At 35.8% G+C, this 19,530-nt stretch overlaps 1 protein-coding gene across 25 annotated transcripts in view; it reads left to right on the forward strand.

Moving 5' to 3' along the window:
- The window catches only part of HMCN1 (hemicentin 1), a 703,321-nt gene that overhangs the window by 496,008 nt on the left and 187,783 nt on the right, over window positions 1-19,530 (forward strand). For all 25 annotated transcript variants that reach the window (XM_053209695.1, XM_053209701.1, XM_053209691.1 and 22 more), the window contains 7 exons: window positions 2,125-2,251; window positions 5,518-5,672; window positions 13,019-13,297; window positions 13,782-14,063; window positions 14,785-14,893; window positions 15,861-16,030; window positions 17,777-17,931. In XM_053209695.1, coding sequence (XP_053065670.1) covers window positions 2,125-2,251; window positions 5,518-5,672; window positions 13,019-13,297; window positions 13,782-14,063; window positions 14,785-14,893; window positions 15,861-16,030; window positions 17,777-17,931 — 1,277 coding nt within the window. The remainder of the gene's footprint in view (window positions 1-2,124; window positions 2,252-5,517; window positions 5,673-13,018; window positions 13,298-13,781; window positions 14,064-14,784; window positions 14,894-15,860; window positions 16,031-17,776; window positions 17,932-19,530) is intronic.

Raw genomic sequence — 19,530 nt, forward strand, 5'->3', positions numbered from 1 at the left:
CGGTTCATGAGTTCGAGTTGCGCACTGGGCTTTGCGCTGATAGTGCCAAGCCAGCTTAAGATTCTCTCTTTCCTTCTCTCTCTGCCCCTCCCTCGCTTGTGCTCGCTGTCTCTCACTCAAAATAAATAAATAAACTTAAAAAAAAATACTACAGTTTTCAGATGCATTTCTTATAATTGGGTGGAGCTGACAGTGTGAAAGAGCAAAGAGATTAGAAAGAAATTGATAAGAGAAATGTAATTTGTTTTGGTCTGCCATTATTTTGTCTTTGATTTGGTTAACCAGAGTCATATGCTATAGAATGTTTTAAGCTATTGGTTATTTATCATACAGAGATGTCTGTGGATGTTTGGTACTGTATTACACATAAAATAGTAAATTACTGCTCTTGTCAATTTCTCCTGCTAGGCAGGCAGGAAATTCTCTGGGAAAAAACTATACAGGACGATGCAGAGTAAAACTCATTAATGTCGACATCCGAAGCTGCTAGGTTGTAACTGGAACTGGAGGAGATAGCAAATGCTCCTTTCCCTGCATTCTAATTAACTCATAACTAAATCACCTCTGCCCTGATTCTAATTGAGAGGGGAAAATTCTGAGTGCGGGTAGAAGAATTGGGATATAAATTGGGTTATGAGGCATTTATAAAATTTTAATGGTAATCATAAATTTAAAGTTTTGTCATTTTAGCTTGCAAAATTGTATTTTCCAATCAAAGTTTACTTTGTGATAAAATGAATTCCTCCCTTTTCAGTGTTTTGTTCATCAAAATGGGCATATGTTTGTCAGTCTGGGGTGGAAATGAAGTCTGGGAATGATGCTGCATTTAAATTGCCATTTTTAAACTGCTTTAGCATGAAAATAATCCCTCTCATTAGTCTTCTCAGAGCCTGAAGTACTTTGCATTTCCTCTACCAAATTTATCCTTATATGTAAGCACAGACTATAACAAACACACTAAGTAATCTTTCCTATCATTAGTCTCATTGCTGTTATTTCTCTCAGCACTCATTTACTTTAAATTCTATGTGCTGATGACTCCCCATATTTTTATTTCCAGCTCAGACTTCTCTGGATCTTCGAATATATATCTTCTCTTTTCCACAGTGTCTTGACTTGAATGTCTCAGTGGCATATCAAACAGAAACGTCAATGAGTATCTGTTCTGCTCATCTTCAGCGATGCCCATCACAGCACCCCCATCCATCAGCTTGCCTCTGCTAGAACCTGGCACTCATCCTTTCTACCTCCTCCTCCCCAACTTAATAAATCTACCTACATCCTGTTAAGTCTACTTCCTAATCCAATGTTAAACTATCTACTTCCTTTCATTTTTAACTGTGAAAGTATCATCATTCATAAGCCGAATTAAAGTAGCCTCTGAACTGCTCCCCTTCCTCCACTCTTTGCCGCTGAAATCCAGTCTTCATTCCCTAGCCAATGTGATCTCCGAACACAAATCTGATCACACCCCTTCTCTATCGACAGAGCTACTTTGGTGGCTAGTCATTGCTCTGAAGATGAAGACCAAACATCTTAACATGATATGAAGGGAGAGGATTTCAAAGTCCAGGAAGTGTACAGGAATTCTTCAATATTTTGATAATTCTGAGAATAAAAACTAGCATAGTCGTTTTCATAGTATGTCCCCTATCCAGGCGTAGCCTAGGGGCCCTTTAAAAGAAACAAGGGTAATATACATTAAATAGCACTATGTTGTAATATGTCAGTTTTGAACCTTATAAGATTAATATTCATCATGTCATTCATTTTCTAAAATGTACAGCACTAGTAAATTGCATTTTATGAGCTTCACGGCTCACTTATATTCCAAACTCTTTTTGCATATGGGTTTACTTCTCCTCAAAATGAATTAGTTCTAATCAACCATAATTCTTGCAGGTAATTGTCCTGCTAGCAAATTTTTTATGAATGTGTTCCAATATTTAAATTTAACATTTGGGTGGGTCTACAGATGCAATATGAAGGTATTTTATGTGATATTTTATTTGTAATATTAAAATCTTACTGAAATACTATAGAAATCATTAATAATCTGCTCTCCCTCCCCCCATTCGTTTTTGCTAAATCATAGATTTTCATGATAAAATGTCTTTGTTCAAGTTCCTCCCACCATAATAGGTGCCAGCTCCCCAAATGAAGTCTCTGTTGTCCTCAACCATGACACCACTCTCGAATGCCAAGTCAAAGGCACTCCCTTCCCTGTTATTCACTGGTTCAAAGATGGCAAGTGAGTACCATGTCTCTATTTGTTGCAGGGGTCCAGTTGATAGAAAATATATGTGGAAATCCATGTGGATTTTCTCCCTTTTAATTATTTTAACCACATAAATATTATTAAATGAACATGAAGGAAAACAATATTGTTGAACCATGTTCTCAGAGTCTTGTAATACCTTTCATTCTTGTGATTTATAAGACTATAAATGCTGGGAATTTATTTTAGAAACAGAGGAACTCAAGCTTATTGGACACTAAATATTCTGCCCATAGGCTCAGAATAAAAAATGAAAAATGCAAGATCCAAATGCAGAGAAACGTTTGCTTTTACATGGGATTGTTTGAATTATGAGAAAAGAAATTTATGACAATAAGATGAATACTCAAGCTAGCTCTATAAATGGACAAAAGGAAACAATCACAAAAGAGCAGTTAGATATTTCCCAGACTTCACGTTCAAGGGCTACTGAGGTTTGCTTACACTGATATGGCTGTATTGATTCATATTGTTCGTGAGAGCTTATTTCTCACAGCCTAGTCTCAATTTGAGTATCATTATAGTTTCTGAGAGCAGGTGTCTAAGGCTTAAGTAGCAAAGAGTAAAGATTTGCATTGAATAAAATAAAGGGTTGTATGCAAACTTTTAATAAATCAGTAAAATTGACAACATAGAAAAATGTATGGAGGATATAACCAGGCAATTTAAAAATATTCAGTTAAGCAATAGCTGTATTAAACGATACTCTAGAGACTGTGCTGAGTGAAATAAGTCAGGGAAAGACTATACCATATGATTTCATGCATATGTGGAACTTAAGAAACAAAACAAATGAGGGGCGCTCGGGTGGCTCAGGCCATTAAATGTCCGACTTCAGCTCAGGTCATGATCTCATAGCTCGTGAGTTTCAGCCCTGCGTTGGGCTCTATGCTGACAGCTCAGAGTCAGGAGCCTGCTTTGGATTTTGTGTCTTCCTCTCTCTTTGCCCCTCCCCCACTCACAGTATGTCTCTCTCTCAAAAATTAATAAACATTAAAAAAAAGAAACAAAACAGGTGAGCATAGGGAGGAAAAAGAGAGGCAAACCATAAGGCAGACTCTTAACAATAGAGAACAAACTGAAGGTTGCTGGAGGGGAGATGGGCAGGAGGATGGGTTAAATGGTGATGGGTATGGAGGAGGGCACTTTTGATGAGCACTGGGTGTTGTATGTAAGTGCTGAATCCATAAATCCTACACATGATACAAATATTACACTGTATGTTAACTAACTGGAGTTTAAATTAAAACTTGGAAGAAAAAATGATGCTCACTGTCAATAATTTGGAGAATGTAAACAAGAAAACATGAATTTTGCTTTTCACAGGTCAGATTGGCAAAACAAATAAATAAGGGTTCAAACAATGCCAAATGTTGGCGAGAGTGTGGTAAATAGATTAGTATTCTGAAAGGCAATTTGTTGATATCTATTCAAATTTGAAGGCCCATATGCTGTAATGTAGCAAATACACTTTCAGGTTCTAGGAGAGGGAAACGTTCATGCACATCCACATGAGAGCAGGTACGACAATAGGTAATATTCCCTGCAACACTGTGGTGGCAGAAAAGTGGAAACTGCTTAATATTTAATATTAGGAGATGAGTAGATAACTTACAGCATAGTCATATTTTGAAACACTGTGCAGCAATTAAAAAGAGTAACATCAAGCTATAGATATCAAAAATATCTCTACAGCTATTGTCAGGTAAAAAGAGAAAGTAGAAAGAACAAAGCAATACCATTTACATGTAAGAACTAGATTCTTTTGGGAAGACATTCAAGCGTGAAAATGTTTAGAAAAAAAAAAATCTCACTTACAAAGGTGAGATATCTAGAGAGAAGACTCCCATTAGGGGTAGTAAATCAAGCAGACCTTTTCTTATTATAATACTTCCTTTTTTGTTTATTTAAAATTTCACATTCCTTGCATAATGATCAATAAAAGTTTTAAAGTTACTTAAATTTGAGTAACATTATCAAGTATTCACTTTTTAAAAACAGTTAAAATGCATTAAACTAAGGTACTTTATTCTCTCAGCTTTTGAGAGCTTCCTACAAAGTGACATGCCAAGAAATCGTAAAGGATGCTACCACAGAACATTAAATGTGTTTCCATTTAATTCTGTAGTCTGATGAGACTTCTAATCCAGCAGTGCATCTAGTTATTTATCATGGGCTAAGTCACTGCAGATTTTTTAAAAACTAGTTATGGGTCTTCCTGAAAGAAGATCAGTGGATTTTAAAGGTATGAATTTTAGGGGGTGCCTGGGTGGCTCAGTTGTTTAAGCATCCGACTTTGACTCAGGTCATGATCTCCTGGTTTGTGGGTTCAAACCCCGCATTGGGCTTTGTTCTGACAGCTCAGAGCCTGGAGCCTGCTTCAGATTCTGTCTCTACCTGTCTCTCTGCCCCTCCCCCACTCTCTCTCTCTCTCTTTCTCTCTCTCTCTCTCTGTCTCTCTCAAAAATAAATATACATTAAAAAAAGATATGAATCTTAGGATATTATAGACTTTACATGATGTTTCAATTATTACATAAAGCTGCTGCCAGTTATGTAAAGTGAGCATTGTATAGTATTCAATAAATGACTGTATAGTAGGAAAAGACTTCCTTAACAACCACATATGAGTTGCTTTTGACATAAGTATATTTAAGTACTTGTGATTATAAAAACATTCATATTTACTACAGTATCTACTTTTTAGAAAAGCTGGCAGGATCATTGCCTTTAATAAGTAATAACCATTCTATTGTGAATACTTTTCCAGGTATTATAATGATATTGGTTTAAAACTAATATTCCTTGGCCTCAAGCTCCTATACTCTTAGTTTTACTTTACTAAATGATGATAGAAAGTTTGGCTATGAAAACAAATAAAAAAGATGAAGAAGAAAAAGGAGGAGGAGAAGGAGGGGGAGGAATGGAAGAAACAATGAAACACTACCAGGTTTCTATTAATATTTAACAAATAAGTTTGAAATGAGGGAACTTTTCATCTCAAAGTAATCATTATCTAACTTTCATTAATGAAAATAATGAATAATAATGCTTTAATTATTCCATTTTTCTGAATAAGAGTACTAATATCATTGTTTATTTTTTTTAGATTCATAGAGAAAAAAACCTTGTTTCATATTTTTAATCTCCTAGGACTTAATGATTTTTGTTGTTATTAATAAGAGAGGAAACATAGGAAAATAAAAATGGACCCATGGAATGAAATTTATTTTTTCTAGGCCTTTATTTTTGGGAGATCCTAATATTGAACTTCTAGACAGAGGACAAGTTTTACATTTAAAGAATGCACGAAGAGGTGACAAGGGTCGCTACCAGTGTGCTGTATCTAATGCAGCTGGCAAACAAGCCAAGGACATAAAACTCACGGTCTATAGTAAGTGTGATTTTCGTATGCTTGTTTTGTTATTATCAATTCCCACTATTATTGAAAATCAGGGCTTAATGTTAACTGTTCTTTTATTCAATGCTGAATAATTTGGACTGCAACTTACATTAGAGGAAAGATCCTAGTTTCTGTGTTCTAGACTAGAACATTGCATCCAATCTTAATGTATTTTGTCATCACATCTGGATTTCTTTGAGAGGTCTAGTGATTTTCCAATGATGTCACTCAAGACGTCTGGCGTTTCCTGATTGATTAATATATAATAAGTCAAATGTCTAAATCCTTAAAAGACTTTAAAAAGAAAACCCAGAAACCTCTAGAAAGAACTGAGATACATGAATTGAATGAAGCCAATGGTATGCAAACCATTCAGTTGTTCTGTTTTCAAACCATCTTGGTCTTTATTCTGACCACAGGGTGATATTTTAAATGCCTTATGTTTGTGCCACCATTTTCTTCCAGCTAAGTCCCTACCAGAGGATTCAGCCCTCATTTCACTAAAAATCTCAATATTCCCTGAGGCAAGTGAATTCCAAGGTCATTTAATATTTTTTACACACATAGACATTAGGTTGCAGGCACAGCAAATTACCCAGTAATTCAATAGGCCAGTCATGCTTATTACTGTACTGATTTCTGTCTCTCCACAGTGTATGACACTCAAAAGTGTAGATACTTCAGGAATATCACCTCTTTACAGGATCTTCCCAAGCCAGTCAGTCATGCAGTCACTATTATATTGTCCAAGTTTATTTTCTTCATAATACATATCACTGTCTGATAGGTTATTGCTTAATTATGGATTTATTTACCTATCTGCTACACTTCGTAAGAGGAAAGCTACACTTCGTAAGAGCAGGGCCTAGTTTTGCATGTTCCCTATTTTAATGTCTGATACGTGGTAGCTCTCAAGAAATGTTTCCTAATAAATGAATGAATGGTCCAGTGATATACTGTCCAATATGGTAACCATTAGCCACATGAAGCTGTTGAGCACTGGAAATGTGGCTAGTTCAAAAAGAGACAAGCTGTAAGTATAAAATATAGGTCAGATAGCAAAGACTTAATTTGAAAATATAATGTAAGATATCTAATTGATAATTTTACATTGATTATATCTAAAATGATTATATAATATATATAATATTAAGTATATTATATATTTATATATAAATAGCTAAATTATATATTATATATTATGTTTAATATATATAAATAATATATAAATATTTATATACATTTTAATATATTATTTGTATATATTTTAATATTATAAATATTTATATATATTAATACATTATTTGTATATATTTTAATATTATAAATATTTATATATATTTAATATATATAAATAATATAAATATATATAATAGTTTAATATATTATTAAAACTAATTTCCTCTGTTTTTAATTCTTTTGGTGTGGCTACTAGAAAAATTTTTATTATGTAGATGGTTAGCATTATATTTCTATTGGACAGCACTGATCTAATCATTGCTAAGAACTTGGGCTTCTGGGACAGACGGACTTGCGTTGAGATCCAATTTCCGTCACTCACTAGCTTTATGACTTTGGACAAATTGCCTACCCTCTGATCTTCAGTTTCCTCATCTGTAAAATGGGGATAATAATAGCACCTATTTAATATTGTTATTGTGAGGATCAAAAGCTAGATACCTTACTGGGTCACCTGGCTTATACTGAGAGTTTAATAATGTTACTCATTTTTCATTATTTACTTAGTGATTGTATTGGCTTACTAGCTTGACTTCTATATAACTTCACTGGATTGCAAATTTCCCTTTTTCAATGTTAGTGTCTTTATATAAAGTTTGAGTAGCTCTCTTGAATCAAAGAGATTTTATTTAATGCATGCTTTTAAATCATTTCTACCTATAAATAGAAGCCTTGGAAGAATCTAATCATGAAAAGACATGTCCTCCAAAAAAAAAGAGTAGCATTACTGAAAGATTGGCGGTCATGAATCCAAGTCAAACATAAGTGTTATTGCCACCATTGGCCTCTTACCAGAACCAGACATTCAAATAATAGGTGCAAAATTTCCCCTAAGCTTTTGAGTGGTCTTCTCTACATTGTTGTATCGTTGCCAGTGTCTATGATGCATACATTTTGGTGATTCTGTAAGACACCTATTTCCCAAGGACTTGGGTTCTTTTATTTCAGATCATCTTGTGCAGTCTATATAACGCCTTCAGGCACCCAGAAGAGAGGGAACTATAATGATTAAAATTTCTAGGATTGTCTGAGATGAAAGATATTATGACATTGTGAAGTTTTGATTATTATAACTCAGGAAATAATGCATCTCCTTTCTAGTATGCTTGGCTGCACCTCCAAGTGGGTAACCTTAAGCTTATTTTATTTCACTTATGAAAATGCTTTTTATTCCTAAAAATGAATGAAACAGATGCCATAGTTGGGCTGTCAGGAAAAGTTATGTAGATTTCAGATTGAGAATGTGTTTTGTATGACATTTGATTCATTTGTTTTCCTTATTTACATACCAACATGAGGACAAAACAGCTGATGCACTTGAAAGGCAGAAATGCACATTGTGCCCGAATAAGGAAAGAAATAGAGGCAGAGTAAGAGTGAAAAATAAAAGATGGAGCGGGGAGGGGGGGGGGAGGGAGGGGAAAGATGTGAAAAAAGGAAGGAAATAAAAGAGCTTTTAATGTCCCAGGGGGAGATTGTGTAAATTCATAGCTATTAATTCTGAGGCAAAGATTTTTAACTTGAGGTCCGTGTTTGAGTTTAAGAAGTCTAAGTGCTTCCCCAAAGTGTGTGTAAGTCTTTGAATGTATATGTGCAGTGCATTTTAATGTGCAGTGTGTTTATTACCTTTATCTGTAACAATCTTCGTCAAACAGAAATAAGGTCCCAGAAAAGTATATATGAATTAAATTGAAATAGGAAGTGATGTTTATTTGGCAAATTTAAGCAGTAGATGGTGTGTTGTTCTGACGTCAATTAGAAATGTTCTTTGAGTAATTTTTCTCAACTTCAAAAATGCAGATATTTTCCAGTACAAATGATATTCCTTTGTAAAACATTCATGGTGGGTAGGGACTTATTTGAACGTATGTTCTTGCTTTCATTAATGTGTCATCCAGCTAATTAGGCTAGCCAGCTGATTTAGGCACTGTGAACCAAAAGTTTGATATATGTTTACAGATTAACATATGACATAAGTAGTCTCAAAGCAAAATTAAAATTTTAAATCTGAATAAAATGCTCTTCCTTAAGGTTTCAAAATGGTGGCTTGAATTTGTATTCATTAATTATCTATAGCAAGACTTGGCAAACCTTTTGTATAAAGGGCAAGATAGTAAATATTTTAGGTTTTGCAGATCATGAGACAAAGTCAAAGATACTATGTAGGTATTTATATATCAAGATAGAAATAAATTTCTACTAATTATCTATTGATAAAATTCTTTTTTTGAATAATTTTTAAAATTATAAAATTTTTTGCCATACAAGTCTACAGATTGGATTAATGGAATTCTTTGGAGGGAAGGGGTAATATTTTAAGTGGAGGTCAAAATTAGTGATCCCTCTCACTAAAATTGATTGCAAATGTTCATGTTAATGTCAATGTTGTTCTATAATGAGATTTTATGTATTTCCTCTTGGAAAATGTTTTTTCATGTAGACAGATACTGTCAAATACTGACATCAGTTCACAAACATATTATTTTAAATGACCATACTCATTGTTTGGAAAGCATTTATAGAATTCTCTTATATTCTTTTGATAATTGACTTCTAGCATGCCGTATCGCAGACTGAATAATTAAAGGTTCATTCTCAGAGATAAATGAACTTTGAACATGGAAATTTCCTTTGTATTTTTATCAGGGTCTAAGAGACATTGCTGAAACTGAAATTTGAGCTCAGAAAATATATCCAGGGCAAATCTGTAGGGCAGTGGAGATCTCAGTTTTGTTTGACAGCATGGAAAATGTATAAATGTCACTTGACATAATTGTGATTCAGACAGAATGACTACCATAGTATAAGTTTTGCACTTAAGTGCTGTTTTGATCTGGTAATTTTAGGTTGAATTCATTAAGAAACATTAGCAAATTTGTAGCAAAAACCAATTTCCAAAATCATTCAACAGTATTCAGTAATAGTGTTTGAGGACAGTTCTTTTCATTCAGAAAAAGTAGTCTCAGCACTGAGCTCAAAAAATTAAAATATAAGTTTAGCACCATTAAGGCGCTGAACTGCTCAATGGTAGACAAGTCTTTATATTCAGCTTCTACTTATAACAAAAAATTCATGGAACTGATGATGTTTAAGTCCATAAGAGCAAATAAAATATACCATTGACACTTATGGTTCCAGAACATATGAGTATTTTACACAGAGTGCTTGCTGGTAAGTAACAGAAGGAATATAGACTTTTAAAACCTTATATTTTAATAAGCTTTATAAATTTGTCTAAGCCTTTTCCTGCTACCATCAGTTGTACCATATCTTAGCAGATTCCACTTCAGGTTGTAACGAGTTAGTGTTGGGTTTTTTTTTTTTTTTTTTTTAAGATTTCTTTGAAAATATTTTTTGTCTGTAGTTGTTCCATGCAGACTATTCTTAGAGACTAATTCTTTAGTTTCTTCAGACTTGGCATTGACTCCTCAAACCAAAAGCAGTATCAGTAACATCTGTTAGTTTGCCAAGAGCCAAGAATACTGTTCAGAAAAGTTGCCTTTAAAAAAGAATTAACTATCAACGTTGCTCCCAGTGGTCTCATGTCTTCCAGCAATTATTGTCATGCAAAGGCTAATAATCTCAAACAAAGATTTAAGATTTCTGTGGACACATTTCTGTGACTACTGACTGTGATCATCCCTGATTTTAATTAAATCACTGTTGGTAAATGGCTTTTCTTGCTTGGCTAACATATGAACCACTCAGAAAAAAAAATTTTTTTTTGGTTGTAGCCTCATTTTGGCTTTTTATTTTTGAGAAGAAATTCTGTTATTATGAGTCAGTCCATTTTACATTTTATGATTTATCCAACTGTTGTTTTCCTTTGAATTGGAGATAACATGATGAGTCTAGTGTGTTGGTGTGTATTGTAATCTTTCAAAACAGCAGTAGTATTATTACAAAATAAATGATGCTTTGCCATTCATTTATAACAAAATAATCCTCACTGTGTTGTGCTTTAAAAAGGTGTTTTAAAATCTACTTTTCTCTTTCTTGTTTTGACATGAGAAGTATGCACTGAGAATAAAAATAAAATAAAATATCATGCCATGGTGATATGCATGGCAATTTGAAATGCTGTTGAGTTATAACTGTGTCACTTAAATTGATGGTAAGCTCAGCAGGAGTGAGAAACAATGAGAACACCATATTTGCTATTTTTTTGCAACTACCTGACTCAGTTATTAGAGGGAGAAAGTAACCATAGACAATATGTAAACAAATCAGTGGGACTATATACCAATAAAACTTTATTTACGGACACTGAAGTTTGAATTTCATATAATTTTTACGTGTCACAAAGTAATATTAGTATTATTTTGATTTTTTTCCCAACCATTTAAAAATGTAAAAATGTATTCTTAGCTTAGCATCTCCATGCCTCACCTATGAACCATTGTTGGCTTCTTTGAGCTGTATATTAAACTATCTTATAGGAAAATTCTCCTACCACCAGGTTTACTTCACACTGTAGTAGATATTTCCTTAAATTGTGTGTGACAAAAAAGAAATGTGTATATGAATGTTTGTCACTGTGAGCTAGTTCTGAGAACGGTTATCAGAAAATATTATGGTACTCTATTCACATCCAGCTCTTGTTTTCTAATATCTTTTTCCACTTAAAGGAACCAAGGCTTCTCAGAAAAATGGTTAATTCAGGGCTGGGGCAGGGAATATACAAGATGAGCCTACAGCATGTAGTAGAGCCAGAAGGTAAAAAAGTACTAAAATAGTAGCATGGCGTGAATATGCCAAAGGAACATAGGAGCCAAATGAAATGGTTCCCAGTGGTCAAAACTGGATTGATCTGAACAACAAATTAAACCATGTAGTATTTAGATCATAACCCAAGGTATAAAATAAGTTTCCATGAATTCATGTTGATATAAATAAATTGTTGAATAAGTGAATAAATTGGGGACGAGAAACAAAATTATATAGGATAACTCCAAAAAAATTAGGTAGGTGTTCTCCTCTCAAGAAAATAGATCCTAACTCCCCACCCCATATGTATGGGCTGAAAAGAGTGATCCCTTTCCCCAAAAAGGGGGAAAGGAGAGTAACTTTATAAAGGAGAAACCTAGCAAAAGCTACCACAACCAGATTGTTAAGGTTAACATCATCAGTGATAAGTCATGCTGATGATTTGTGCCTTTGATATGATCTGATGAGGAGGGTGTTTTACCTCCATGATCTTCCTCCTGAAACCTATAACCTTAGTCCAACTGTAAGAAAAGCATTCTAGAATATACCCTATTCTAAAATAAAAGTTTCATAAAATAATATTAAGGTACTCCCAGTTCAGGCACATGCCATTTGATTTCTTTTAACTTGTTGCAGTTTGTAGCACAAGCCTGGAATGACCAGAGTCAAAAGATGTAGCAGGATTGAGCCACTTGAGTCGTTTTTCCAACTCACACAGAGTTCTCATGTGGTGTGAGGCCAGGAATGTGGTTGCTAAATTACGGAAGATGTACATGTAGCTGGTTAGATGAGTATAGTTGAGTGAATGAACTCTTGGCAGCTAAAAAAAAAAAGGCAATAACAACGAAACAAAAACCTGTAAGAAGCGAAAGTTGGAAGATTCCTCAGCTCTTCCCAGTAACTGGTTCTGAAGGCACTTAGACCTTTAGTATTTTGTGGGGAGAAGGCATGCAGTTGTACAGGATGTGACATTTCCTGGTCCCTTGGCCTCATTTCAAATGTATCATATCCACTTTAAGTGGGGTTTTATTTTGTTTCCCTTTGTTTGTTCAACATAACTTTCTTAGTTATGTAACGAAGGAGACAGACATGTATATCATTTCTATGGTCAAACTAGTTATGTGACGATCTATTGGACTTAAATGAACCCCTGAAACGAACCCTGTGACTTTCTGCTCTTACTGAAATCAAAACCCAAGAGGAAGGTGATAAAGATTGAGAAGACAGGCAGTTGACTATCAGTAGATAAATCATTGAGTTCCTAATTGTCTTTAATTCACATCTACTTTAAAGGCATTCTTTAAATACCTACAGCATTTAAGAGTCTGGTACAGATGCTAAAGCTAAAGCTAAAGCTAAAAGACTTGTTTCTTTTCTGCAATCCTTTGTAGTACCACCTAGTATTAAAGGAGGGAATGTCACCACAGAAATATCAGCACTGATCAACAGCATAATTAAACTGGAATGTGAAACTCGGGGACTTCCAATGCCTGCTATTACTTGGTATAAGGACGGCCAGCCAGTCATATCCAGCTCACAAGCCCTTTATATTGATAAAGGACGATTTCTTCATATCCCTCGAGCACAGGTTTCTGATTCAGCAACATACACATGTCATGTCACCAATGTTGCTGGAACTGCTGAAAAATCATTCCACGTGGATGTGTATGGTAAGGAAAAAATACATGCTGTAATCATATGCCTTTCTGTCTATGCTTTCAAATATGCCAACATCGAATTCATTCACTAATAAAGTCCTGGTGGGTTTGGTCATTTTCAATATGCATGGATAGAAATGGGAAGAATTTGTCCCATGACTTGGAAAAAATATTTTAAAAAGATACAGTTAACAAGAGGCGGTCCATGGCATATGGAGCATCTAGACCATTTGGTTTTTATGGACGAGGTAAAGTTGTTTTCAGGACTAAGAACATTCTCTGCTGCTATCTACCCTTTGTAAGCGAGACGTAGCACAGAGTATCCCACAATATTGACAGTAGTTGCAGATCAGCTAACCCAAGAAATTCTTTCCTTAACAGCTTAGAAGGAGACAGACATGTATATCGTTTCTATGGTCAAACTACATGAAAACAAAATCTCCTGTATTCCACTGGGATTTCGAAGATGCCTGAAATGTTACTTTTTTCTACCTAGTTCCTCCAATGATTGAAGGTGACTTGGCTGTGCCTCTGAGTAAGCAAGTGATTATTGCTCATTCACTGACACTAGAGTGTAAAGCTACTGGCAACCCTCCTCCAGCTCTCACCTGGTTAAAAGATGGCGTACCTGTGAAAACCAGTGACAACGTCCGTACAGAAGCTGGTGGGAAGAAACTAGAAATCTTGAGTACCCTAGAAGCCGACCGGGGACAGTATGTATGTGTGGCTACCAGTGTGGCAGGAGAAAAGGAAATCAAATACGAAGTTGATGTCTTAGGTAAATAAGGATGCCACAATCTGGATTCCAGATTCCTAGCAAAACCTGACCATGTTATTAAATGTTTTTTGGTCATGGAATCATGAAATGATGTTACAGAAGGTTCAGTTGTCTGTTCAACTCTGGACCTGCACATTACTGAGTGGTGGATTTATCACCAGACCCAAGATCTAAGAACCCACGTAAATCTTCCACTGATTTTGACAGGCACACTTTGTATTTGTAAGTGCATTGATGCATTTTACATCTATGACAATATCTGATTGCAGTGAGTGATAACGTGGTCCCCTGTCATGAGCGCTATGCTAGACAACAGGAAACTTTGTCTCTGGGCTTTGGGAAGTCATCTTGCAACCTTTTTAGTCTCTGTTTTTTTTGTAAATTAAAGACTTTTGAACAGAGGCCCAATTTTTGAGGTTCATTTCTCTTATTATTATGAAAATAAGCAAACTAAACTATGAACGAGCTTTATATTCAGATGGCATCAGCAGCACCTACGTGGTAGATTAATTGAGAAAAATCCACAGTATGTCAAAAATACATTCCCCAATCCTAGCAAGTATGTATGGTAAAGTTTATTTTATATTTCAAATCCCCTTAGTGTATCAAATCCCTATGATACTTGTCAACCTTCTAAACTGCAACTTAGTACTGCTTAAAAGAGTAGTATATTTTTTCTTGTGTACATTTCTTTGTATGCTACATCTCTGTTGTTTTCTAGTGCCACCAGCTATAGACGGAGGAGATGAGACATCTTACTTCATTGTGATGGTTAATAACTTACTGGAGCTAGATTGTCAAGTGACAGGCTCTCCCACACCAACTATCATGTAAGGGTTTTGGTATGTCTTCTAAATACCTCCCCCTTCTTTATTTGCGTGTTTTAGAGCTATCTTGAAAGAAGTCCTGTGTCATTAAAAGGCGGCCAAATAAAATTATATTCCTTATGCTCCTCTTTTAAAAGACATACTCTGTATACAAAGGCGGCTTTTGCTTTATAATAACAGGGCCCCTAAATCTGCTCAATTAGACGAATTCCATTTATGCTCTGAGAAATACATTTTCAGTTTATAGAGACAGACTAGTAAGCAGTATCTGTCAGATCTTCCTGAGGAACTGAAATGTTTAATGAATGATTAAATAAAAAGTAATGTACTGGACATATTAGGGAAATAGAGGAAGTTACCATGCATATGTGTTTACCAATTTCTTTTCTTATTTCTTCATTCACAAAGCATTTGTGAATACCTAACCTTTCGTTTCCAAGGTGCAGGATATGCAAAGGAGCAGTTAGTCAACTAAGAGAATAATATATGTTCACATATGATTATAAAGTAAAATGGAAAGTGATAACTCATAAGAAATGAAAAAATACATAATGCTATGTGGTTTCAGTCTTTTATTTTACAGATGCTTTAGGAATGTATTCACTTTGCTGGTTAATATTGTTTAAACATCTGAAGTGAATAATATTTAGGGGCATTTGCCTCTTTCTGTTCCTTAACATTAATAGAAGAATGAAGAAAACACATAGCTACTGGGGCTCCAACAATATGCCAACTTCTGTGTTAGGCCAGCTTTACTTTTTTCTTTTCCCCATTATAGTTCACTTTATAGAATGGGCAAATAGAGAATTTGGCAAATACAGTTGAGAATTTATATGTCTATGTATGTACAGAGACATTTTAATATATAAATGGTTCTAGTTCCTCCGAGATACACATGCACACACACACACCTCTAGGAACTTAGTTTTTAAAATATATCTCCAGACTTCTTTTTGCCTTGTTTCTATAGGTGGCTAAAGGATGGCCAGCTAATTGATGAAAGGGATGGATTCAGGATTTTGCTAAATGGACGCAAATTGGTTATTGCCCAGGCTCAGGTGTCAGATACAGGCCTTTATCGCTGCGTGGCAACAAACATTGCTGGCGACCACAAGAAGGAATTTGAAGTTACTGTTCATGGTATGCTGAAGAAGAGACCAAAGCATTACATTTAAAATTAGCTTATGCACTGGGTCATTATTTAATTCAGGTGGTAGCTCAGTAGTCTGGATAAATCTTGAGTTGTGGAAAGTAATATGAAATATGTGAATTTGAGTTAAGTTGTATGGCAGATTGGAAGGTACTTTACTAACACAGAGACTTAACCAAGAGACCTGTGTAAATGAATATACAGAATTCAAATGTTAGTGTGATTCTGCATAGAATGCCAGCGTCTGAGGAATGAGGCCAAATAAGATAGAATAGGCAGGCAGCAAGTTCTAAGTAAAGGGATTGTGTCCACTCTCCAGAGTTTAGTCAAAACAGGAGGGAGTGTGAATAAAGTCATTTCCAAAATAGAAGGTAAGGATCCTGTTCTGCAGGATCCAGGGTATGTAAGAATATTCATAGAACTAGCACAGAAGGATCAGAACCATTAGTGTAATGACGAGGCAACCCTCTGCCAGGGTATTATATGTCTCACTTGTCTGCAGATGTTGGGAAAGGAGAGACTGCAATGGGAGACTGGAGAGCCATTTGGAACCCTCAGTAGAGGTTTCTATGAACATCAACATTTTTCCCTCTGTCCATGTAGACTTTTTTACTGCCTTTCCAATCCTGGGATGAAATATAGCTAACTCTGTTTCTCAGTCTCAATTCCAATTCTGGCAGCTTAAATCAAGTTACCACTCTGTATTCAATAGTCTTACTGGGGTCAGAGTCTTGCGGTAATAAATACAGGTACAGGAAACCCACCCTGATTTAATGAGGTAGTTCTAGAGAAAGAGAGGATCATAATAGATTGGGAAAACACACCAAAATGTGTAAGCCAAACATACATGCCGATTACAGTTGCTATAAATATATTTTACTTATTCTTTGAAGAATAGAAATCCACAGTTAAGAAATAGGTCATCTAAAATTGCTGAAGACTAAATTAAATGCATGAGATAAAATTATTTCATTGTTTGTTAAAATAGAAATTTCCCCTTTCCTAAATTTTAAAGTTTCAGGTTCTTACATCTGGATTTTTAAGTATTTGACTCCACTGATTATGGTTTTTGTTCCCTCCCTCCCTCCCTCCCGCTGTCCTTCCTTCCATCCATCCTTCCATCCATCCTTCCCTCCCTCACTTCCTCCCTTCCCCTGTTCTTTCTTTCCTTTCCTTCCCTTCCCTTCCCTTCCCTTCCTCCTTTCCTTTCCTTTCCTTTCCTTTCCTTTCCTTTCCTTTCCTTTCCTTTCCTTTCCCTTCCCTTCCCTTCCCTTCCCTTCCCTTCCCTTCCCTTCCCTTCCCTTCCTTCCCTTCCCTTCCCTTCCCTTCCCTTCCCTTCCCTTCCCTTCCCTTCCCTTCCCTTCCCTTCCCTTCCCTTCCCTTCCTTCCCTTCCCTTCCCTTCCCTTCCCTTCCCTTCCCTTCCCTTCCCTTCCCTTCCCTTCCCTTCCCTTCCCTTCCCTTCCCTTCCTTCCCTTCCCTTCCCTTCCCTTCCCTTCCCTTCCCTTCCCTTCCCTTCCCTTCCCTTCCCTTCCCTTCCCTTCCCTTCCCTTCCCTTCCCTTCCCTTCCCTTCCCTTCCTTCCCTTCCCTTCCCTTCCCTTCCCTTCCCTTCCCTTCCCTTCCCTTCCCTTCCCTTCCCTTCCCTTCCCTTCCTTCCCTTCCCTTCCCTTCCCTTCCCTTCCCTTCCCTTCCCTTCCCTTCCCTTCCCTTCCCTTCCCTTCCCTTCCTTGAATCTAGTACCTCCAACAATCAAATCCCCAGATCTTTCTGAGAGAGCTATAGTGAAATACAAGCCTATCACTTTGCAGTGCATTGCCAGTGGCATTCCAAATCCATCTATTACGTGGTTAAAAGATGGCCAACCTGTGAACACTGCCCAGGGAAATCTCAAAGTAAGTATCAATATTGCTTAGCCCAAAATGTGAAACCTACCTAGATCTTCTCAGAGCTATCACATTCTTCTTGCCTAATTGTAGATTTTCCTGTTGGACAGACTATAGAAAATTTACTAAAACAGTATGTGTTTTCCTTATAGTTTTTAGAAATTAACTTAATATTTTGATTTGAAGAATGAAATTAATTAGAGACTAATAATCATAATGATACTGATTTTAACTTGTTGGTATTTTTATTGTTTGATGCATGCCTCTTTTAAGTATTGAAAAAATGATGTTTCATGGATGAATGAACAGTGTTCATCCATATTGACTCAGAGTATCCCCAATGTGTTTATCATATACTAAGATTGAGGTAAAATCATATTTACATAAACCTAAGTGAAATAAGTCTTGAAAAAAAAATACTTTATAAGCTTCCAGAGGACAGAGACGCTGTCTGAATAAATTCATTTCTGTATCCTTCACTCTGAGTATAATCTCTGGCATAAAACTTTACCTCATTACATATTTTTAAATAAATAAATATATTTCAAACTTAGATAATCTAAACAGTGAATTTAAAAATCTGAATTAATAGATTTTGCTCCTAGGACCAAGTTAATTGACTAATGTGGGCTTGAACTTTGCCTGTAGTGAGTTTGCAGTAATGAGCGATGTGCTGAGTTCTCTTCCGAATAAGAAGTGATGGGTATCTGCTCACTTATTATTCCTATTCCAAGTCCTATGGAATTAATTGTATACATTTGTGCTAGTGAGAGATTCATTATGAAGCTTTAAAGCATACTGCTAGTAAGCAACTGTTTCTCTGGGAGATAGGTGTTTATAACATACATATATAAAACTTTAATTAGAAACTATAAAGAGTAATTTTAAGAGAAAATATGGAGAAGTATGAGAACTGATATTGTGGAAAGGCTTTAGACATGAGGGTAATTCATAGAGAAAGTCTTTGAGCAGAGATCTGAAGAATACATAGGAACTGAATGGGTGACTTAATGGAAGAGAACTGAGTAGGGTGTTTCAGAGAAGATGTGTATGGGCAAGCAACTTAAAATAAAGGAGAGCATGACACCCCCTGAGGACCTGACAGCAAGCCAGGGGACTGAAGAGAGCAAGATGAGGTGGTATGAGAGGAGACCAAAGAGTGGGTAGAAGGCATTTAAGTAATGTTAATGGTTTTATTTGTACTTAAATACATGAGAGATCTTTGAAGAGTTTTAAGAGAGGAGTGACATAATCAAATCTTCACTTTAAATAGTTACCAGACCCCTATAAGATAATGAGTTGAAGGAGTTAAAAGTAGATATGTGGGCAAGGGTGGTCCAAGACAGCAGTACAGGAAGATCCTGAACTCACCTCTTCCTACAGACACCAAATCTACTGCCACGTATGGAACACTTGCTCTGAAAAAGATCTGAAAACTAGCTGAACAGCTCTTCTATGACAAAGGGTAAAAGGGCAACATCAAGATGGGCAGGGGAGGCAGAGGTGCAGTCTTGCCAAAAACCACACCCCTGGCATGGTGACCCTCAACAGGGAGGGATCTCACAAGTCTGGAGCTTCTCCCTGAGGAGATGGGGCTCCTGCCCTATG

Source organism: Acinonyx jubatus, chromosome E4, assembly GCF_027475565.1.
Source record: "Acinonyx jubatus isolate Ajub_Pintada_27869175 chromosome E4, VMU_Ajub_asm_v1.0, whole genome shotgun sequence".
NCBI lineage: Eukaryota > Metazoa > Chordata > Mammalia > Carnivora > Felidae > Acinonyx > Acinonyx jubatus.